We start from the raw sequence: 24790 nt of genomic DNA on the forward strand, positions 1-24790 counted from the left end.
ACGAGCGCCTGACGGAGATTACGGACATAGTTTCCATTTCTCTCCCCGGTAAACCATCGCAGAGATATTCAGCTTCGAACACAAAAAGTCACACAGCTTTCATCGAATATTGTACTTACTTTTGGTCGAATCTCAGCGAAAAAATGGAATATCTCCGTACTTCCAACGCATGTTTGTCCAGCTGCTGGTGCTCCGTGTGAATCCGTTCGATTCGTGTCTCTCCGACACTCCTCGGATTCTTGGGAGGGTTGGAAGCTCAGCAAATCAGATTTCAGAGCTGGACCTTTTTGAGCTTTATTGGCTAATAGTGCTGTCAATCATCTAGCTTTCAATTCCAGGCAATTCTATTGGCTCCTACGGTTCGAAGGATGTCTCAATGGTGAAAATCGGAGAAGGGGGGGCTGAGATACAGCCCTGAACAGAGAGTCGAAGCAGGATTTGACCTTAAACTAAATAACTAAAAAGGGCATAGAAAGAGCTTAAAACACTCAAAAAAGGTCCAATCTTCGGTCTATTGATTCAATGAACATCATGAGTGATACATAGAAGTGATATAGAGTGTTTTTGAATTTTAAAAATACTTTTTTTATTCAAATCTTGGAGTATTTGATCAGTTTTCTAATTTGAAATGCTCTATATTTCATAAATGTTTCACTGTATCTATGTATAGCTGTGTATATAGAGCCTATATCAGTTGTTCTAAGAGCCCAGCATATTAAAAGTCTTGGATACCCATACTTTCCAAAAAACAATACCCTAAAAGTGCTGTTTTTCAAGATCGAGCTTTTGAGTTTTCCAAGTTCTGCTGTGTTCCATCCTTATCTTATGTGAACCAGTAACATGTATTCTGATAGTTCCATGATTTTTCTCATCTCAAAAATATATAAAAAAAGTTTTTTTTTTTTTTTTTTTTTTTATTTATTTATTTTTTTTATACAATTAATTAGGTATTTCTTATCTTTATTCGAGCTGAGGCCTGCAAATAGGCCTCGTTTTTAAAAGGTTAAAGCTGCTAACTTGCTCCTCCTCAGCTCCATTGATGCAGACAGGGATGTGGGTCTTCACCTCCTTCTTTCTAAAGTCAACAATCAGTTCCTTGGTTTTGCTGACGCTGAGCAGTAGGTTGTTCTCTGAGCAACGCTCTGCAAAGTTGTTGATTTGCTCTCGATATGAAGTATCGTTGTTGATTGTAATCCGGTTGATGACAGTAGTGTCATCCTCAAACTTCACAACAGAGTTCTCTTCATGTTTGGGGTCTGGTCTCAGGTGTTCAACATTGTAGCGTCCTACTTTCAATCTGCTTCACACTTTACTTTGACAAAAACAACATTAGACTCAAACGCTAACATCAAAGAACACATGCATTACCATTTAATCAACTCCGAGAAGTATACTAAACCCAACTGGGAAATGACATCTGAATAGATTCACCACAGACATACGTGTATTTATTACACCCTCACGGTCACTCTGAGGTTGGGTCTTAACATTCCCCGCTGTCTGTGGCTGCTCGTTCAGAACCTCATTGTACAATGAAGGCTGCAGTCCCTAAATTGTCTTTGACTTGACTCAAATCCCATCATTGCGTTACATTTGCAACAACAAGAGTTGTGAGCTGTGTAACCAATGGTGAGGAGTCTGCATACGGAGATAGGGTGAGGCACCTGACAACTGGGACGTCAACGGCTCTGCAGTAAAGATGGTTCATAGAACTGTAGGTTCATCTCACAAATAACCCCAGCTGGTCACCAAACACCGGATCAAGAAAGCCCAACAGCGTGTACACTTCCTGTGTCGCATGAGGGAAGCCAGGCTTCCTTCCTCACACTCCTACCTTGGGCAGCAATATTGTGGGGAAGAAGAAGAAAATGTACTATTTTCCTCTAATTCCAAGAGGAGGATTTTAATTTGTCACGCTTTTGCCACAGTCCACACTCCGTACAGTCCATGGAGAAATTTAACCGGACACACTTCGGTTCCCAAGCCAAGTCCCCCCACAGGCAGAGCTACTGCAGACACACTCCTGCTTCAACTACACACTTGTGACTTATACTATGGTGCTAATGGCTCTATCCCAGTCCCCATTTGTTTTAGCATTGTTAGTATTTGTTTTATGTGCATATTAGAACTTCAGCAACTATACTTAAAAAAGTAATGTTGATAAAGACAGCAACATATAGAAAACTGATAACCCATTTTTATCAGTAAGTGGGTCTCTCTACAGAAATCTTAGTACGTGTTACCTGAGCTAGTAGCACAGGTATAAATGGCCATCCATCGCAGACATGTCATTCACTAGTTATTCATTCATTGGAAACAAAGTATGTATGGCATTAAGCCCTTTAAACATTAATTAGCAGCAGTGACAACAATTGTAGATATCAACAATTACTTTTTGACTAATTAGAATTACAACATACCCATAATGTAATTTGACTGGTAGCAATTCTAGTAAAGTAAAATAAATGTCTCACCATTCCAAATGTTAATTCTTGATTAACAATTAATTTCTTACTAGCAGACATGTTGACTGTAGATATTTGTACCTTGAATACAACTAGTCAACATTTACCATTGACAATTCAGGTTCAAATACAGATATCTATTGTAATAATTTCAAGTTGACATATCCATAATGTAATTTTGACTAGTTGCAATCCTCATTATTGATAACAACCAATTAATTGTCACTAGTCAAAATGTCATTGTTGATATCTGTAATGGGAGTTACATTTCCACAAGTCACAACCCTTGTTCAGCATGTAGAAATATGTTGTTCTTACTACTGAAAAAGGAATTACTGATATGTGCAATTAAATTAAAGATTTCTGCACAACAGTTTTGACTCGTCAAAATTGAATTTCTACATATGATAATATATCCGTAACATATCAAAATTGTTTTACAAATATCTTAAATTAGCATTTTAACTAATAATTAAATGTAATTAAATTAGTCTTCACTTCATGAAGACTAAATTGCTACTTGTCCCCTGTCCCTACTGATTAAATGTTGCTTTAACACCTGTTGATGTAATTCAATACAACAGCCCTTCATTAATAAAACCTGTCTGACATTTAAAATGTTCAGATGGCCAGCGTTGATTCAACAATGTGTGGTTGTTTTGGAGGTAGTGTGTGGTCCCGTTGAATTACGTCTATTTAGAGGGTTCATAGCAGGAATGTACAGTACCGGCATCCAAAACAACAACAGTCCTACCTCCACTTGTTGAGAGCCCTCGGATTGAAAAGACTGCAGTGAGTCCTGGGCTGAGATTTATCTTCAGCAGCAAGAGCAATGTTCATCCATCAACGCTGACAGCCGAGCAGAAAGTGATAGCCACACTATTACAGCCAATGCAAATAAAAGGACTGATTACGCTCTCATGAAAGCTGCCTTCAGGAGCACATTTTTTCCTCTAGTTGCTGTCCAGCTCATACAGCCGAAACCGCACGATTAACACAACTTTTAAGTGTTGGTTAAACTTCCTGTTAAAACAGACAGGGACTCATTTCAGAACAGTGATAACATTGTAATTTGATTATGATTATTATTATTGTCACTCATAGAGAGACAAAAATATACTGTTTTCTTACATTGTACAATAGTTCTGTTTAGAATATGTATCTTTATAAGACAAAGTGATGTTTAGTCTGTGCTCATATAAGATATATTGAAAAGAACTTTTCATATGCGGCTCATGTATCTGGTGGAGCACATATTTAGCTATATCTTGTTGAAAAATGTGTTCTGCATACTCAATCTGTTTCAATTATCTCTAGCGTTTGGTCGTGGTATCTTATGCCAAAACAAATTCCCAGAGTGCACTGCAGTTTTCAGAAAACTGACCTTTTTAGGTACCTTCCTTCCCTTGCGGAAAAAAGAAAATCACTGAGACTTGAACTCCTTCACATGGGGCAGTAACTCACTCCCAACCTGGAGGGAGCAATCCACAGTTATCTGGCGGGGAACGAGGTCTCGGACTTGGAGGTGCTGCGAAACGACCCGGTGCATGATGGGTCTCTAATAGCCATGGTCTGATGAAGCACGGAACCACATCATCTGCAAAGATTCTGAGGTCCCCAAAATGGGAAAATCTTCTCCCCCTGGCTGCAACTTGAGATCCAGTCCCTGAAGATCACAAACAGAATCGGTGATTAGGGACGAACCTGGCGGAGAACAACGCCTGATGTAAATGTGCTTGACTTCCTGATTATTAACAGAGATCTCAGTCTGGTTATATCAGGACCACGCTCCCATGACCCCTCAAGGAACTTTGCAAGGGTGAAGAGTCGGTCCTTGGCCAGAAGGGAATCCCTACCGCTCCGCCTGAGTCTCCTTTCAAGTACCATGGCATGAACTACCCGAGGGAGGCTGAGCAGTGGGGTATGGACCACCCTGCGGTCCCCCTTTTTACAAAAGGGAACAACCCTATTCAGCTTGTTCACCTCCCCATAATTTCCCTCGCTATGTCAGCAGTTCTCTTCCACTACTGAACACATCCTGAGCCAAAGCCCTGCTTCCATTTCCTGGGTCGTCTGACAGATCGTAGGAACTTCACAGCCTCCTGAATTCCTCCCAAACACTGCCACAACCACCAAAGCTGCGGCCTTTCTGGCCTCCCAGTACCTTAGAAGACTAGAGGACTTCCTAGAACCAGTTGGGTCAGCACGCAATAGTTCCCCACCCCAACCCAGTCCTGCTGCCTATCCCCGTGGGTGGTGGCTCCAGGGCTCAAGACCATGACTACGTAATCACAGCATTCCTAAGAAGAGGAGTCCAGCCAAGGACCTTTGTTGCATGTCATCCTCTACCTTTTATCTGGCGGACCGCAGGACTGAGCGCAAGACTCCAGTGGGACCAGAGGAGGTGGACTCTGTGTTCACATCATAATGCTTGGTGCTCAAACACAGTCAAAGTCGATGGACAACCTTCTTCCTCATGTTGAATTTGTATTGTGAAGATGTCGGACATATCTGCCAGAGAAGTGTGGTTGTTGCTGCTGTGTACATTGCTGATGATGCAAATTCAAAATATGCACTACAGAAATGAACTGTTTTGTTTTATTTGTTGTGTGTTTGTGGTGTAATAAATGAGCTACAACTGAATGTCATTGTGCATTCCTGTATGTCAATAAATGATCCTTGAATTAATTAACATGAAGGTTATGGGAGCCATACAGATGACTCACCTCAGCCAGTTAGAATATTATTTAGTTCAAAAACATTTTGTATTTGAATGAATTTTATTTCTCAACATAAAGCAATATAATTATTTATGAGTGGCTTTAGGCTTTAGAGCAGACTAAGCCTCTGTGTAAAGTGTAGCCGAGCAGTTTGTGGTTTTACACTCTCTCTCTCTCACACGCACACACACACATACACACACACACACACACACACACACACACACACAGGCGCGCCCATAGAGAGAGAGAGAGAGAGAGAGAGAGAGAGAGAGAGAGAGAGAGAGAGAGAGAGAGAGAGAGAGAGAGAGGTGGTCTGAGGGGTTCAGACTCGTTCAGTTCGCAGTCTTCTGTCGCTCCGATCTCTCCATCGGGTTAAACTCGCGCATGTCATAACTTCATATTTGTTTTTTCACTTTTTCGGTGCGCGATGGTGGGGGGAGCAGCGGAGCAGGAACCCCGGTGTCTGGACATCTGGACGGATGAATAGACCAGCGGAAAACTGACAGCACCGTGAAAACACCGTGAAGCGGACGTGGCGTTCGGCGCGACTTAGTCCGCTGTTGAACAGGTGGAGGTCGGGGGGTGGGGGGGGGGGGGGGATGGTTCTGACACTTGCGGCTCCTCTCTGGTTTTCGGGGTGCGTTCAGTGGCGGATGGGATAAACGAAACACACGACTTCTGGTCCGTTCTTTGGGTCCAGAAAACTGAATCCGGTCATTTACAGTTTTATTTAACCGGAATCTGGACATTACAGACGGGAGCGCGTTCCCACCTCAGTAACACAACTATTTGTTACACGAGTCTATGGGGGAAGTTACTTTTATACAACAAGCATTTGTGTGAAACTTCCAGAGAAGATGAAGGAAAAATGCAAGAACGCGGCGAAGACGCGGCGGGAGAAGGAGAACGGAGAGTTTTACGAGCTGGCCAAGCTGCTGCCTCTGCCGGCGGCCATCACCTCCCAGCTGGACAAGGCCTCCATCATCCGACTGACCAGCAGCTACCTGAAGATGAGGGCAGTCTTCCCCGACGGTAGGAACAGAGAGCTGCCCGCAGAGGGACTGGATCATTCATCCACATTCTGAGGAAAAGGAAAAGAGGAACGAGCATATATTATAGTGACATCTTTACGTGTCGACATCTTTAATTAAATGATTTATAATAGGAGAGTCAATTCAGCCATCCGTTGTATCCGTCAAATCAAATTTAAATATGAGAAGTAGCCCTTCAGTTTATTGCAGTTTTAATTGCACATGCTTTATTGTATAATATCTTTGCAAATATATATTTTCAAAATGTAGAAAATATAGCTGTTCCGTTGTGGTTTTTAATGTGTCAGAAGAAACAACGTGCGGGAGCTCTGTGTCGTATAAAGCAACTAATATAGAGGTTAAATAATCCTGGTTAAATAAAGGTTTAAATAACAATACAAATAGAGGAGTTTCTTATTACATTGTCTGTATGAGATGGACACATATACATGTGAATTATGGTAAGAAATAGATCCATACACGTCTTTTGGTATGTTTAATAAGACGTCCTCTGTAACGTGCTGCTTTATTAATTTACTAATGCTTTGTATTTCATATTTAAAAGTGACGCATTTCTACTATATATTTCATATAAACCAGCCGAAGGTATTTAACCAAGTAATCTAAATATTCTTGTAAATAGATTATATATAAAGCCAACAGTTGTAAACCTGTATTTTTCTTTTTAAGCTTTAAAAAACGCTGACCTGCTAATAATTTAAATAATGTAGGAGCTTTTTTGTAAAGTTTGTCTGAAAGCTATGATATTATGGTAATGATATGAATAGTTTGTGTTGATATTGGTATTAGTTATTATCTGGTCTACTTCTCCTCGCAGTAAGTGAGAGTTAGCTCAATCATCATCTTCGTGGCTGTTAAACCACTTTAGTGAATTAGGGTGTCATGGAAGTGTTGAGGTTGTTTTCCTCTCTGATTAACAGCCGATGTCTCGTTTATACGCCTCACTCATTCATCACGGTGAATTATTTCATTAAGGCCGCATGCAGCTCCGCCGGGCGGGTTAGAGGGCAGACAAACAGAGCCTTCCTCTCTGTCATCACTCATGAAGTCAGAGCGAACACACGGCCCTCTGTGGCCGGGCCCCCCGTCCAGAGTCCAGCGGAGCCGCCGTCGCGACCTCTTTGTCGGAGACGCTGTGAACGCCTCAGCGGCAACGGGCCCGCCGCACCACTCGGCCTGCGAGGCGATTAACGCTCGTAAAGCCTTTAAAGTCTAGTTTAAAGTCCACAATCCCGACAAAGCTCCGTAATGCAGAACCGTGGGACACGAGGACGTCTGGAAGACACACGTTATCCAGAGGCGTGCGGACGCTCTCAATGACTTCACCATCAGTTTAATGCGCAGAAGAAAAAGAAGAGTGGACCCTCGTGTCCATGTAAATATAGATCAGACCGAATATTATTATATAGTGATAATAACTCATAACATGTAGATTTTATTATTGTGGATACTTTTGAACGAAACGCAGCCTGGTAGTTGTGAGATCATAGCTTAACATCAGCTGCGCTGTTGTTGATGTTTTTATTCACATTTTATTCACAAATAAAATCCAAACAAATGAACTACACGGGGCGAAAAAACACAGTGATGAGGCGTGGGCACACACACCGACCGACAGTCTGAACGTGCGGCTTCGTTTTTGCATCTTTTTTTGCATTTAATTTCGCATTTAATTTAATTTTATGTTGGTTAAAAAGAAAAAGTGCACGAAACTGACGGTTGGTAACGTCGTTAGTCTGAGTTATTATGGGAAGAAGAACATCGGGAACTCAGCAAGGTCACAATAAGTATGGGACGATTTGAGCCTAAATATAAAGCCTCTGATATTTACATACCTTTATTTGGATTTAGACTAAATTATTAATTTGTGTGTGCAAGTTCTACACTTTTTTTTCAATACACAGCAATGATCTATTGTTAAGGAGAGTTTACAATAATATAGTAGTGTTTATTCTCACAAGAGTTCATTTCTTACTAAAGGAAAATAAATAAATGTCATCATCAGCCACAATAATGTAATCCTCAGAGATGAAAGGATAAGTAGTATCTCAAACACAACTTACAGATTAGTACAATTTAGAGGCACTGGTGCTTAATTTACATTTTAAACATTTATATATAACAAATATTTAATATATATTAAAAATTATCCACCAGCCTAATAACTTTGCCAGACCTGGACCTGCCACACCTTCACCAAACCCTGAACACATAAGATTAATTAGAACTGTTTTTGGTGCTTTTACTTCTTTAACATCACTTACGCCCGTTTCTCAAACTAGTTTTGAAATAGAAAATAGGTGCATACTGAGCTTTGGTGGTTTCGTGCACTTTTTCTTTGCAATTTAGATATTCAGCATTTTGCATTCAGTATTTCCCCATACCCATCAGTGCCAACATTCCAGCAGCTCTGGTATGAAATTACAAATGATGTGAAAAGCAGAATTGATTCTACAAACTGACCCGCGTGGCAGAAACACAGCTCTGCAGTTCTGTCAGGCTAAAGACTCAGTCCTAATGCAGGGCACTTTTTATTCTAGATGTATGCAAATATGAGTTTATACAGCTTGTTCATTCTTTGTCTAGAACAATCTGATAATATTCCACTATTTGTTATCAGTTGAACAATATACTCCACCACACGTTTATGTTTGAGCCCTTTCATCATCAGTGTGTAATGTAATGTGTTTCTTTGGATTATCAGTGTGAGAGGGACTCTGATTGGAATCTGTGACATTGTGGCTTGGCCTCCACCTGATGAAAATGTGTTTAACACTGAGAAGTGCAGCATAACACCTTGCGGATCTCAAAAACATTGCCGACGGTTGCATTCTAAAAAGAAGAAGCACTGAGAGCTGCGGTCATGATACGTGAGGACAGCGGATGTTTGATGTGTGAAGCAGCACAGCAGAGCACTGAGTCTCTGAACGCCAGCCTGGATTATATACTTAACGTTTCAGTCCTTCCTGACCAGGTGGTGACAGAACCCTCTGCTTCCTCCAATATTTCCCTTGTTTCTAGCTTGTTTCTGTTCTCCCACACATAACTTTATGCACATTTATTGCCAGTTCTCGTCAAATACAGACGCTTTTTCACGTCTGATACAGACGCACAAGGCAACATTATTGTTTGACGCTGTGAGAGTAGTGAGTGTATAAGCCAGGACGGGAGGGAATGGAGGTGGATGGTCAAATAAACACTTTTTAACAGCAGACCAGTGTTTGAGACTGACGAACATGTCCCAAAGTTAGGTTAGTGATATTTGTGATGTGTTTTCCATACTTATGTTACGTTTTTTAAGTATTTTAAACCCAAACATGATGTTTTTTCTTCAGCCTAACTAAGTGGTTTTGTTCTGAAACCCAAGAAAGGCTTTTTGATAGTAACTCTCAGCGTTGACTGCATGTTTACTGTGACCGTAGTGGAGCATCAAAGTGACGTCAAGGGGTCTGACCGAGCGTCAGTATGTGACCAGTTGGAATGAGAACGTGTCGTATTTTTACCTCAGCCTAAAGCACAAAGTGGAAAAGTGTCCCAAGAAAAGGATTCTATTGGCATGTTTGACAGAGGATGTCTCAGTTCTGTGTCCCAAAGCAAGACACGCTCGTGCTCTTCTCCAAGTCTAGCAGCGGAGGTAAGGATAAGGACAGAGACATACACACTAGGTAGATATGAAGTTTGCTGCTTTAAATAACTTCAAACAACTAACACAAATACAACACATTTTCAATGAGCGAGACCGCAATCTGTTGATCCCCAAAATGGTGGAATAAGTGCTCCAGCCTCTGGACCATGTGTGTCCACTCTAGTGCATGGACGATTTTGAAAATGTTGGGAGCATTTGTTGAAATAATGTGTGACAACAATGTTATCTTCAGAGACTGATGGCTTATCTGAAAATGGGCCAAACAGGTTAGTTTGTTTGAATGTTTTGTTGCTGGCTATCTGATGTCTATAAACAGATTCTTCATTTATATGCAGAAGAAGCGTTTTGGTTTCCATCTGTAGTCCAAGTAGTATTGATCAGGTTTAAGGGGACTTTGGCTGCATGCTGGTAAACAGTCAGTGTGAAGAGACAAAAGAGGCGGAACGCATGCCCAAATGCAATCTGGGAACCCACCGGCTATTGTCTGATGATGGATTTAGCTTTTTATTGTTTTAAAATGAGCTTGTAAACTGGCTACTTCCGGATCAATCCGGTTGTACAAGTCATTCCTCAACTCGAACTCTGGTCTTGTATCTTAAGTTGCTAATTGGACTGCAGACCACTAGCAGCGCACTAAAAAAGGAAGTATTGGCCCTGATACCTTGCACCTTGCCCTCAAAGGCGTATCTGTCATTAGACCGATAACCAATGGGTTTGGTGATCGATGGCTAGCTAACCTCTCTGTCGCAAATCCCGACCAATGTAGTATTGGTGTAGGTTGATAAGGAAGTTGGTTCACTGAAAAAAAACGTGCGTTGTCACTTCCCCGTATTAGTGTCTCGCAGATAGTTTTGGTTTCTTTCGTCCAGGTTTAGAGATATCGGCCCCCAACCCAACATAATGGTGGTGAATAAAAATTAATGTTTGTAGTACTTGAACAAGGCTGTCTACAGCCATGCTGTTAGGCTGTACAAAACCACAGCACCTAAAACTAAATGCCAATGGCAGCGTGCTAACATGCTAATGCTAACTTTCATTGTCATTGTTCATTGTCAAAAGCATACATTTTCCATCAGCTAAAGTCATGGATGGTACCAAAACAACCACTTCATTCTTGGAACCACCGAGCTCAGCCGATAGAAGGTGGAGTTAAAACACTGCCGACAGTTGATTGGTCAGAGAGAATCGTCACTATAGCAGGACACGGGCCATCTGCCAAAACTTGCCATTTATAAATAGCAACTCTAAAGTTAATTGCGACTGCAACTTATACAGTACATACTCAACCTGGATTTAAAAAAAATCATACACTACGGCGTACAACAGACAAAGTGCAGACATTCCTAATTTCAAATTATTTATTTATTTGTGCCGTTACTGGAGAGAGTTTGTCTAAATCCTCGCCCAGACCTTCTTCAACAACGGATCCAATATCCTCTGGGGACACCAAACTAAATCTGCTATTTAGCTGTCACATACACATTGTTTTATTGACTTTAATGCAGGCCTATTGTAGGCTCAGTGTACACGTAAGCATTAAGATCAATACCATTGGATCATAAAGCGTGGTCAGGACATTTATATGCCAGGTACTGATAATAACTGCAAATCAGTAGAGACATGACAGACTGTTGTTGGACACTGCATGGACAGAGAAACCTGAATAAGGTATATGGATCATTTTTAATGTTATAATATAATAGAATAGCATGCAAACACACTCACTGACAGGCAAGGCTATGTGTTGTTTATGACACAGACCAGAGGCTGAATAAAACTGAATAAAACTAAGACATGCATCATGTGCTCTGACGGCACATCTTTGGGGTGTTCCCTTAGGACTTAAAGAACACACTCTCTGCTTGCTTGTTAACAGCTAAAGCAGACGTCTCTTCAGCCGGATAACATTTCTCCTAATGAAAACAAGATCTGTCAATCTGGTCCTGTATCTTTTAAATTGGACAAATCTCAATTAATGTGTATTTTTTTCCATCGCATGATGGAATATATATATATATATATATATACACATTATATATATATATATGTATATATATATATATATATATATATATATATGTATATATATATATATATATGCACATTATATATACATACAAATATTTTAAAGTTTAAAGATGCACAAGATGGCGTCGTAATTCTTCATACTGGGTCAGAGTTGTGGAAGTCAGCATATCTGGTGTCAAAGTTGAATTAAATAGAATTTTTTTTTTTTTTTAAACTTTAAAATAACCTCAGTGGAGCAAACTGGAAATGATGCCCTTCATCTGCACAATGTCAAACGTGCATGTCTGGTGTGAACGCCCAGTGTCTTTATCTCGCTGAGTGTTTGTCTCTTGCATGATTAGATGCAGTGTCAGTCTTTGTCCCCCTGGCTGTCTTACTGTGTCCGTCTCTCTCTGTAGGTCTGGGTGATGGATGGGGTCGGTCATCGAGGCTCAGTCCTCTGGACAGCATGGCTAAAGAACTGGGCTCCCACCTTTTACAAGTCAGTACGGGAAACAACACACTGTGTTCTTGCTCCGCGGTGTGCATGACTATGCTATTATGTGCTGCATGAAAGTGATACCAAATGATATCTCTTTGTGCTAGTGTGTGCAGTGCTATTTAAAATGTTGCTTTGCTATGCTATGCTATGCTATGTTACATTAGAGTGGGGGTCAGCAAACAGCAGCAAGTAGCCTGCCAGCTAAATCTGAATTTACACCAAACTATCATGGTCCACAAAAAATACATTTGAAATTTACAACACATCAAGGATGTTGTGCTTCTTTATTATTCCACCAAATATAACAGTCAAATACCGTATTTACAATTAAATACTGTAAATACAGTAGGGACAGCCAGTGGTGCTTTAGGTTTTTTATTATCCAATTTTTTAAATATCACTTTCTTTGGTTTTATCAGGAGGTGCTGGCTTTGATTGTAGGCTCATGAATCTACCACAAAGTCCTTTAACATACTGCAACGCGGGGCTCTCCACAACCTGGACTAGTCGGAACCTTTTGAGGGTTTTCATCCCGTTGTATTCTCAATAAGGGGCAGCAGTGGGATCAGCAAGGATTAAAGTGCTGCTGCCATTGTTACCAGTTTTAATTTAAATGTATCACTTCTGTTAAATGAATCAGTCTCTGCCGCGGATAATGTATAATAGCATTAATATAATAGCCGCGGATAAATATTATAGCCATATTGCAAAGCTTTTGTTTACTGCAGGTAATTACACAGGTCGGTATAATCCGAAACTTTTTTTAAATCACAGGTTTTGCTCATCTTCCGATTATGGCATTAATGCCAGTAAAACAGAATACAGAAATAGAGGGATTCTTATCCCATTTTCAATTCCACTTACATTGTATTTGCGGCGTTGGAGTGGTATTTAACTGGTAACAGCTCCTGCATTGACTCTTTAGTCCGGGACAGTAAAAAGTTCCCTCTGAGGAAAACTCTTGACAGGATCCACAAACTGTTATTGCGTCCTGACGGGGGGGAGCCCGTGGATCGTAGTGGATGTGATTGGCTACGATCGTACCGGCCTCTAAAAACACCCATGTAGGATGATGTTTGCTTTCTGATCCAAACCCTGTGCCTACAAATTATTGCCAATGCCACATTACCGTTATCACCACCATAGCCTGTAACATACTTTAAATATTCATTCATTTCATACTTTACTCATACTGATGCCACTAATCTGACAGAACTGCTACTGCTAATACAATTAGTTGGCCAAGCGTATACATTCCTCCTGTCTATATTTAAAAAGGCCACAGATACTACCTCTGTCAGCTCTACTGCCTATTAGTTGTGATTTTATTTCATTGTTTTAATTTAATTTTGGCTCTGGCTTCTCCTGTTTGCATTCACACTCATATTTAACCCTCATATTTAACTCTCATATTTAACTCTCATATTTAACCCTCATATTTAACTCTCATATTTAACCCTCATATTTAATCCGCTTTATTTAGAATTGTATTTAAGCTCAACACAAACATTTTCGGGGAATATGTTTCTAGGATAACATCATTATTATTATATAAAATTATATTCAAATAATGAATTCATCTTTTTTTATAAATAACTAAATTGCTCACTTTTTGTAGGATGGAGACATTTATAACGACGTCACGAGCAACAGAAGCACCAAAAAAGACAACGCACAGTGAAAGGCTTGAACTTGGCCTTTAATAGTACGACATGATTTATGTCCCAGTTGACTTGTGATAGTTAATACTCAGTGTTGTCATTTTTTTTTAAATAAATGTACTCTTTGTGTAGTTATAAGCATCAGGTCTGTGTGGATGGATGAATAAGGTTTAGAGTTGGGCCTCTGACCATAAATATTCTGTGTAGAGCTCTAGGATGCATTAAACTTAAATAACATTAAATTGTTGTTTTACTAATTCATATTTGCACCCTCTTAAATATTCCTGTACACATGTTGTGCCTTAAATGCTGCACATGCTACTATGCAGGCTGCTGGTTTAAAGTACATATAGTATATATAGTATATATTATATATATATATATATATATATATACAAGACTATTTTGATAGATTGATTCCAATTCAAGCACTGCATTAAATAAATGATGCTGTTTGGAGTAATGTAATGCCATTTGGACAATATAACCTATCAGACACATTAGGATTGTCAACACAGCTGCAAAATGTTAACTGCCAGTATTTTTAAGTTCAATAGTTTTAATAAGTGAAGGCTCATAATTTCTTCTTTTATTTTATTTTACTAACCAATCTTCTCCTAAAGGTTATAGATTTATGCATCAAAAAAAGAAAGAGTGTTCGCTGCCGTTAAGAGCATTTATCCAACACCAGAATATTAACAGAAGAACATGAGCTGCTGATGGAGTGTTTTTATAAAGAAACTTCTACTGTCCAATATTTTTCTTAATTAAAAAGTAATAATAAAGAAGCTTAAAAAAGTTAAATAATAAGAGAAATGTCTACACTAAACTATTAATACAGAAAGGTTGAATAATGGCACAATATGTTCTTACATCATATTATGGGTAAATGTATTGGCACAGATCACTGTAACAATAGTTAACATTACTTTAATTTGTGTTTAACAGTAAGTGTTTTGTTCCGCCCCTCAGACTCTGGATGGCTTTGTGTTTGTCGTTGCCTCTGATGGCAAAATCATGTACATCTCTGAAACCGCATCAGTCCACCTCGGCCTGTCCCAGGTAAGACCCTCCTCCTTGACCTCAGTATGACAAAGCATAATAAGAGCAAGTGACATATAAAAAGTATTTCATCTTTCATCTCTGCATGGATTCAATACATTTCCGTGTTTTGTCTCGGTGAGTTAGTTGCAATGTAGCTCGTCGCTGCACATTTATGAGCGCATGCTGGAAATGTGTGTGCTGCAGGTGGAGCTGACAGGAAACAGCATTTTTGAGTACATCCACCCATCAGACCACGATGAGATGACAGCAGTGCTGGGTCTTTGTCAGCCCCCACACCATCACTTCTACCCAGGTACCTAAAGAGCCTCAATCTCCAGGCTCTCGTGCACATGTCATGAATATACGTTACTGTAAATGTATCTCAACGGCATACAGAAGCAGTATTTGAAACAGGCTTATCTTAGAGACCTTTGTTTGCTCATTTCCCACGTTACTAAACTATTACACGTGTACCTGTTGTCTTGATGAATTAAGTTTAATGCACATTTCCATCAGTATTACAACAGAGTCGTATGCATTTTTGTTTTCTTACAGTCTCTGAGTTATTTTCATAGTTTTGCCACCAAAGCTGTTGCTAACAGTAATAAGAACTATGAGTTTTTTTAGATGATTGGATGTTGGGTCTTACAGTAACATAATAACGTCTTGCCGAATGCTGCTTTGATATCGCCCGTTGTTTTTTTAAGTCTTGTGAGCCTGGATAATTGCTTGCATAACCCATTATTTTTACAAACAATATTCCTAGACTAGAAGACAGAGTGAGAGGCCTGTATCTTTAAAGTGTTGTACGGTATGCTACAGATACCTTGAAAATGATCCTGGTAAACTTGCCATGCTGCTGGAGAAGAGTGTCTGGCTGATAGTCCAAACTCAGACTCCGTCCTTGTCAGAAGTTTCCTCTGAATACATGAATACATGTTAATGTGCATGTGTTAGAGTCATGAGGTGTTTTGAATCATGTCTAACTACAATATATCTTTATGATAGCATGAAGGCTGTATTCTGTTGTTGGTCCCTCTTACTACACTGGTACAGGTTCAAGCTGCTAAGTAAGTGTGTAAAAACAAAACAAAAAAATCTATATTTTACTTATTTATTCACCGAATTTTAAAAAGTGTGACTGGTGACCACAGCACTGGGATATTGTATTGTAAAACACATTATAACGTGCGGGTAATGTCTCTGTGATGTGTGCTTTGTGTGACAGAGTATGAAATGGAGCGCTCCTTCTTCTTGAGGATGAAGTGTGTTCTGGCTAAACGAAATGCAGGACTCACATGTGGGGGATATAAGGTAGGGGCAGCCACTGGATGGTCATTTACTCCGACACACTCCGACACACACACACACACACACACACACACACACACACACACACACACACAATGACTTCATTTATGTTAACTTGGGGATCTGGAAGTGATTTCATTTCATGAAGTGATACTTATACAAGTCATTGGTCGTTAGCTGGCTACAAATTTTGGACATCCAGGAATATTCAGCTGTCCCCCAAAAGGTCTAAAGCTGCTGTCAGATCTTTGTCCAATCATTTCAATGGATAGAGTAGAGGCCCTCATATTACACTCACACACGTGTAATTTACTGTGCAACAGGTGAGAGAGCAGCCAAGGACTAGAAAGACAGAGAAGGCCATCCTGAGGGGAGAGAGGGTACTGTTTGTTTGAAACAACCTATTCATAAGAAACCAGGAGAGAAGTGGATGCATGCAGGATGTGGAAATATCTGACCCATTGTTTTGTTTATTATATTATATATATATATATATATATATATATATATATATATATATACTTTTACTGAGCAAGTGGATAAAATTATATAATGATATGTTGATGGTCCCTGTATGGGATAAAACATCAATAAAAATGCTTTACTACAAATAATTAGTTTGTTTATGCCTTTAAATATAATTAACATCAATATGTGTAATGGTACTGGCATATAAATAACAAAATACTGGCTGTATTTAAACTTTGTAATTTATGTTGTAAAAAGCAATTCAATCTTTCCATTGATAAGTTTCCTCTGGCCACAACACAGAAAGTGTAAAATGACAGCTGTCTGTAGATGCACGGTGTCCCTCTGCCATATGAAAGATATTGTTTGATAACACATTTCCAAAACGCTTTTAATATCTTAGCCCTGTTTTACTGCAAAATTCAGAATATAGAGGTTACAAACTTCATTATTCTTTTACTGCAGATTTTCCTCTGCTCTGAGACAGATCAATCATTCAGCACTAATTGGGTGGTAGCATGTCCTCTAGAGGAGTAGCTGTTTGACTACCCATGAACATAACAAACGGAACACAAGAACCAGCTGGGTAAGCAGTTAGGGGGCTACACATGCACACATAGAACATAGTTACATCCAAATAACTGTTATTTCATTTTCATATGTGTGGGCCTCTAACAGGATTTGTTATTTGCATATACTAAAGGTTAAGGCTGTTAGGGATGAGTTACACTCCCAGTTGGTAGTTACATGCCTAGGCTCAGCTCCTGAATGGGAAGAAAATGTGATCAGACAACAGGGGAACCAGGGGCTCTTGCTGTCCAACTACAAAAGCTGTAACAGCCAGCCTGAGCACTGCAGTGGTCCTTCGACATCTACACTGTACAGGTCCTGCACAGGTATGCACTAAGCATCGCGGTGGAGCATGGCCCACCGTGATATCTAATATGCCTTCTAAAAAGATGCGGAAAAAACGTAACTACAAAATTTTGGCTCATAGCAAAGACATGACTATTTTGTTTTGGAAGGGAAGATTAAGTTTGCTTTGATGCTGCCAACAAGAACAGCAGAGCTATACTTCAGCCGAATTGTATTGGGGTATCTGAGCAACAAAAGTTAAAAAAGGTCAAGTTTGGTACAAGCCCTTTCATCTTTTTCTGTCACTCTGAATCCCTTTGATTGTGTAAAAGTGTAATGGCATTCGTGTCATGCTGTGGCTTCTCAGGTCATCCACTGCAGCGGTTACCTGAAAGTGCGTCAGTACATGATGGACATGGCGCCGTATGAATCCAGTTATCAGACTGTGGGTCTGGTGGCAGTCGGTCACTCCCTGCCCCCCAGTGGTATCACCGAGATCAAACTCCACAGCAACATGTTCATGTTCCGGGCCAGCCTGGACTTAAAACTAATTTTCCTGGACACAAGGTAGGACAGACCCTTTGCTGAGCAAGAGGATAAAAAGATTAAAGCAATGATATCATGATATGTTGATGTTCCCTGTATGGGATAAAACATCAATAAAAATGTATTGCTAAAAATAATTTGTAATTACAAATACACCCTTTCTACAGCACATACACAAGATAACACCTAAGAATATTAAAATATATACTTAATATAAAATAGTTGTGTAGACTGCTGGATTGTTAACTGAATATTGTGATGCACTTGAGCACACTGATCACAAAATCAACCCCCTGACTGTTAGTTTGTGCCCTCTCTCATGTGTGCTGGAGCCAGGGTGGCAGAGCTGACAGGCTATGAGCCTCAGGACCTGATAGAGAAGACTCTCTACCACCACGTCCACGCCTGTGACGTTTTCCATCTACGCTATGCTCACCATTTATGTGAGTCCTCCAGATCCTTCGTAAGACTTAGGCTACATCCACACTACTCCGTTTCTATTTGATGTTTTGCTACGTTTACACTAAGCGTCCACACTACGCCGGCGTTTTCGAGCACCGTAAATGGAGGACTTTAGAAACGCTCCCGAAGCCGGATACGTTTGGGAACTCCGGGTAGCGTATTCGTCTGGACGGACGTAAACGCATAAGTTTGGAAACGATGATGTAGACACCCGCGATCGACAACCAGGTTAATTTAACAAGGACAACTGTTTATAGGGGTTGCTGACCTTGTTGTCTTTACTAGCAGCTGTTGTCCAGTTAAAGTCTGCATGTCTGCGGAGGAAACAGCTGTTATTGAAGCGATCAGTGAGCGGCGTGAGAGAGAGAGAGAGAGAGAGAGAGGGAGAGAGAGAGAGACCCGCAGCGCTGTAACTAACGTTAAGTCTGAAAAGTAAAACTTATAAAACTTTCCATGAACTGTATCTGTTTCAGTTCATAGATGAAGATTTGAGAGAAGATCTTAAGTATCAAACACGTACTTAAAATCATTAAAAGACTACTTTATTACTCTGGTTGCTTAGTTACAAAATACAACAATCTACTTCCTGTTTACATCGGCGCATACCCAGTGCACGTGAAGAGTCACGTGATATTCGTTTTCAGGCGTGTAGTCTGGACGGAGATCATTTCGGAAACGATGGCTGAAACGCTGTGTGGACGGAGATCGTTTTCGTTTGAAAACTCCGTTTCCAAACGAAAACGGAGTAGTATGGATGTAGCCTTGGTTGGGAGAGTAAATAGAAGTGAAAAATCAACAATGATGAATGAACAATGTAAAGTCTCAGAAAAACAGCAAGCTTGAACCCCATAACATGACTCACAGGTCAAGATACAAAGTTTACTTGAAACCAAAAAACAGCCAAAGGTCAAAACCAGGTAGGCAGTCAGAACAGGCAAACTTATTCAGAAAGGGTTAGGTAGAAAATCATAAACCCATGGATCAGGCAGGCAGAATCAGGCAAGCAGAACAAAGTCTGGAATATATAACAGGTGAATCTGTAAGTGGGTGATGGGTATGGCAGGAAAAGGGGTTACTGCAGGGCAGGAGGGAGTGGCTGGATCTGAAATGACAGGAGAGTTAGTATAGCGGTGTAAACAGAGCAGGCAGCAGAAGGAATGATGCAAGCTCTCCTTGTCTGGCTTGAGCCGGAAGATGGAAGGTCAGGTGGATCCTCAAGGCAGAACGGGTCTGCAGCTGGGTTGATGACCTTGGAGATGGGTAAAAGAGTCACGAACCATGGAGCCAACTTCCTGGGCTTCACTCTGAGTAAGTAAGTCCTGCATGGATAACCAGACATCTTTTACCAGGAGGTAGCAGGGAGTAGGAATGCGGGGTCTGTAGCCACTCTTCTGGTCGCGGTCAGAGCTACCAAGAAGAGTAGAAAGGCTCTGCATCCATATGCAGCAACAGCAACCAATGAAAGCCTTGAACGAAGGACTGCCGGCCATCCGGAGTTTTTGTGCTGAGAACAGATCAGACAAGCAGCACCAAGATCCCTAAAGTCTTGCTCTATTAAGGCCCAACAGAAACATTGCCGTAGGAGAGCCAGCATGGGTGTGACACCGGTATGGCATGCCAGCCAAGAAGAGTGACCCTATTGCAGATCCTGGGAGCGGAGGTTAGCTGGCACAAAGATGGTTAATGGGAGAGGCACCGGGAGCAGAAAACCCAGCATTTTATCTTGTCCTCTACTGCCCAGGTGAAGGCACTGACAAAGCAAGTGGAGGGAAGGTTGGACAGCAGAACTTTCAGACTGGAACTAGTGAGAGAGGGATCAGGTTTAATGTTTTTAGACCATGGGCGGAAGAAGAGTGAGAAGTTGATGAGGGCCATGAGAGGAGCCACCACTGCACTGTACTTCCAGATAAATCGGCACTAGAAGTTGGCAAAGTGCAAGAAATGCTATAGTTCATTGTGAGAAAAGGGGATGGGCCAGTCCAAGACTGTCTTGACCTTGGAAGGATACACCTGGATAATCCCTGCATTGACAAACCACAAGAAATGACAACTCTGAGACATAAAACTCACATTTCATGGCCTTGATGGCCTCTTCAGAAGCCTTTGGAGAACGCACGTGTGTGTGTGTTGCACATGCTCCTGCTTGGACTTCAAGATAGACAAACACACAGAAGGGGCGTTTGCTGAAGCAAAAGGCATGATAAGGTAATCATAAATTCCATTGGGTGTGTTACATGCAGTCTTCCATTCATCCCCCTCCCTGATAGGCACAAGATGATAGGCATTCCTAAGGTCAAGCTTGGAAAACACGGTAGCCCATTGTAGCAGTTCAAAAGCAGAAGACCTCGACTGGCTGACAGAGAGGGCTCTTTCTCTTCTCTGTTACCAAAGAGGACTTTCCATGTGGATGGCGAGGGCGATCAGAGTGTCCAGGGAGGATCCCGGGCAGCCAGTTTATTTTAAATAACATCTGACCATCTCACCATTATATAAGTCATAATAGAAAGAATAAGAATCACACTCTCATGCTGCTATGGTTCGGAATTCAATGGAATAGTCAGCAACCCTTCTCCCTCCTTGAACCAGGTTGAACAGACCTCAAGCTGCCTCTCTTCCCAGTGTAGCACAATTAAATACTTTCTAGAGTTCTGTGGTGAATAGCTTCTCTGAGTAGCAGATTGGAGATTCTCTCTCCCATTCGGCAGTGGCCCAGTCCCTGGCCCAACTAGTAAGCACGGAAATGATGTTGGCCACCCTGGATCACTCAGATGGGAAGGAGGAAGGCTGGAGCTAGAACATGAGGCAGCATTGGTGGAGAAAAGACCAACAAGCCCCCGGAGCTCTTAAATAGGGTTTTGGAATTGAGAGCCATGGTTCAGCCGCAGAAGGCGGATGGGCTGGAGTACTAAGTGGAGGAACCGCCACCGGGTGCTGTACCATCATGGAGAGCTGCTGAATCAGTTCACAGATGGATTCCAGAACTTGTGGAAATGGCCTGGTATATATGGCCTATATATATATATACTGCAAGACTAATGAAGGAAATGGGGAACAGTCAAGTCAGAAGGAGGGCGGGGATGGTCAGGTGAGTAGAAAAAAAAACACGGGTTACTGCGGGGCTGGAGGGAGTGGCTGCATATAAGTGATAGGATAGTTGCAGGTAAAACAGAGCAGGCAACATACATACAAGGAGCTGCGGAAGTTGTGACAGATGAAGTAAACTTGTAAGGGGCCTTAACAGAATATTACAAATATTTGGGAAGATCTGAGCACAACCAAGGAAATAGATGCAAATATAGCGATGATGGTGCTGTCATCATGGCACATCTATACCACAACTATATTTTATACTTAAAACACAGTTAATTTTGGCTGCATTGCATTGTGGTCTTCTAAAGCAGATATAATTGATACTTAATACTTACTAATTAAATGACAATGCAAGAAAAAATATGACTCATTGTTTAGCTTCATGTTGTTTTCGGCAGCAGAAGGCAACTGTTGTAAAAACCCACTATACACTACCTGCTGAGCACCAAACAGCAGACACATTTAGAGACTAGCTGGTGAACATTTTGGTGCATTTAGAGCCAGATATTTCCTTCAGGAGTTGGTAGAGACAAAAAAGAGAGAGAGATTATTGGGCATGCATTTGCCAGGAGGCCAGAAACATGACTCTAAACGAATGATAATGCTGCACCGCAACAACTGAATGTGTAAGTAAGCAAGTGTTTGCTATCAAGTCGTTTAAACTATAAAGATAATATGGCAGTGTTTTGTTCACAGCTTATTGTCATTGCAGGTTTTAAGTTACAGTCCGTTGAGAAATGTTTCTTTTGCTTCTTTTGAATGACTGATGCATAATGCTGGTTATAAAAAGAGGCCCTTCCTGTATATGTCTAAGGGGCTGATTCTTCTCTTTGATCCTGATCTATGTGTTCCCTGTAGTACTGGTGAAGGGGCAGGTCACCACTAAGTACTACCGCATGTTATCAAAGCATGGAGGCTGGGTGTGGGTGCAGAGCTACGCCACCATCGTCCACAACAGCCGCTCCTCCAGACCTCACTGTATTGTCAGTGTGAACTACGTCCTCACGTGAGTAGGTCGCCTTCCCCCAGTGACTCTCCATGTAAAACCTCCAGTTAAACCAGTACAAAGATACACAGTGCCTTCCTGTTTGCACACAGTGACGTCGAGTGCAAGGATCTTCAGTTATCTGAAGACCAGAGTCGAGCCACTAAGCCGGGTCTCAGTCTTACTTCAGTTCAGGACCACCGCAAACAACTCAGAACCAAAGCAGTCAAGATGAAGACCAAACTTAGAGCAGCTCACTATCCCGAGGTGGACCTTCCACTTGGCTTACTGAGTAAACAAAAGGTGAATGTTGTCACACAGGAAAATGTTTTTGTGCCCCCATTTTAAAAGAAAATAATATAATCCTAAGGATGTCATTTAGATCTTAAGGATTCCTACTGTTGTAAATTGTATTTCTGTGCTTTCAGTAGTTTCGGTGTTGGTTACCTTCTCTATGCTGTTTTGTGTTTGTTTATGGATAGCAGCCGGCTGCTAGCCTCTTCCAGCCGGACCACTCCAGCTGTTCCACACAGAAGGGGCTGTGGAAGGAGAGATCCCCGTACCCACTGACCTCCTGCAGGGAAAGAAGCTTCAGCTTGAGTCCTGAAGCAGGCCAGGTGTCCTGCGGCCCCACATACAACCTGACCCTGCACTACCCCTACAATCACCGGCATCTGGATGCTCAGAGTGAGCTTCCCAGCTCAGGCCCCCCACCCCAGCTGACTCAGCAGATCATCGGCTCCCTGCACAGCAGAGGGTCTGTTGGGTGGAACATCAGCAGCCCCCCAGCAACAAATAAGTACACAGGTACACTCTTTATGTAACACAGCTGAGTTACCTCAATTAAGCCACATTAAAGGGTAGTTGGACATTCTGTACATGTGTTTCCTGCATTTTATCAAAAACACTGTTGGCTCCTGATGCTGCCCCCCCCACTCTCTCAGCAAAAGTTCTGGTGTAATTTAAGCTTCTGAATATTGTTTTTCTTCATCAGTTCCTGTGTTGGCAGCTGACCGCAGGCACCCCGATGAGATCTACCATGATTGTTCCGGCAGCACAAACCCACATTCTACCAGCAGGCTGAAGGAAGAACCCTACGAACATTACACGCTTGTCCACAGCGAGCTGTCTGAGGTTTGTCCACACCCCCGTCCTCATGCTGCCAAGGACGGTAAGCGTTTTGGCCAGGAGGTCCGACAAAACACGAGAGGTGCCGAAGGACCTCGAGGTGACCGGGCCGTTGCCTGCCCTTTGCTCAGCGGCCTGGTACTGGGTAAAGCTGAGCAGGGGGGCTCGTTGCACGGCGCAGGCCAGCCTCTCCCCGTGCCGATGGCGTTGGAGCAGATGAGGCGGTGTATGATGGAGGCTCCCTACAGCCATCCGGCCACAGCGTATCCACAACCTGCCGATGGCCTCCAGCACCATGGAGCTACTGCGGAACTGCAGCCCATGTCTGCTGAGGACAGGAGAATGTTGATTGGTATGGGGGTCGGGGTTGGACTTCCAGCTCAAGCCCCATACGTGTCTTTGAACTTTCACAAGGTCCTGGGCAAACACAGTTCCATTAAAGCCCCCGCTTTCACCACACTGAGACAGATAACAGACAGCCAATGTTACCACGGCAAAGAGACGGCCTCTTACAGCTGTAACAGCCAGAGCCCCAGCTCCGGCTCGTCACCTGAGAGCCACAGAGAAATCCCGCATTACATCGGCACATCCGTCATTATCACGAATGAGAGGTGACCCAGGACAGAAGCTCAGGAGTCTCTGAGTGCTTCAAAGACGCTAGTCTGGGTCTTTTCTCTTCGACGCATCCATTTTGCACTCCTGCAGGATAGTTTGACACGCAACTACAGCTGTGAGCTTTTTTTCTCCCACGTCGTCCATCATATGAAAGACGTTCTATAGAATATAAGTATATGCAAAACAGTTTTCGCAGGAAATGTTATTAACTTTAACTTTTTATTATTATT

General features: G+C 41.7%; 1 protein-coding gene across 1 annotated transcript; it reads left to right on the forward strand.

The window, feature by feature from the left end:
• Positions 1 to 5854: 5854 nt before the first annotated feature.
• LOC137880165 (single-minded homolog 2-like) lies at positions 5855 to 24560 on the forward strand. The gene is made up of 11 exons (XM_068721344.1): positions 5855 to 6220; positions 12313 to 12395; positions 15029 to 15118; positions 15305 to 15413; positions 16329 to 16414; positions 18102 to 18301; positions 18617 to 18723; positions 22691 to 22838; positions 22931 to 23084; positions 23300 to 23624; positions 23812 to 24560. The coding sequence occupies exons 1-11, from the start codon at positions 6046 to 6048 to the stop codon at positions 24558 to 24560; spliced, it is 2226 nt and encodes a 741-aa protein (XP_068577445.1). The 5' UTR covers positions 5855 to 6045.
• Positions 24561 to 24790: the final 230 nt, after the last annotated feature.

Source organism: Cebidichthys violaceus, unplaced genomic scaffold, assembly GCF_023349555.1.
Source record: "Cebidichthys violaceus isolate CVI_PGR_0920_01 unplaced genomic scaffold, fCebVio1.0.p SCAF_27, whole genome shotgun sequence".
NCBI lineage: Eukaryota > Metazoa > Chordata > Actinopteri > Perciformes > Stichaeidae > Cebidichthys > Cebidichthys violaceus.

What these genes read in the sequence shown, in the direction of transcription:
- LOC137880165 (XM_068721344.1), top strand. Translation starts at nt 6,046, where the DNA reads ATGAAGGAAAAATGCAAGAACGCGGCGAAGACGCGGCGGGAGAAGGAG. An exon ending in TGGGCTCCCACCTTTTACAA is followed by an intron (nt 12,396 to 15,028) that starts GTCAGTACGGGA and finishes TCCGCCCCTCAG; the next exon opens with ACTCTGGATGGCTTTGTGTT. An exon ending in ACGCTATGCTCACCATTTAT is followed by an intron (nt 18,724 to 22,690) that starts GTGAGTCCTCCA and finishes TGTTCCCTGTAG; the next exon opens with TACTGGTGAAGGGGCAGGTC.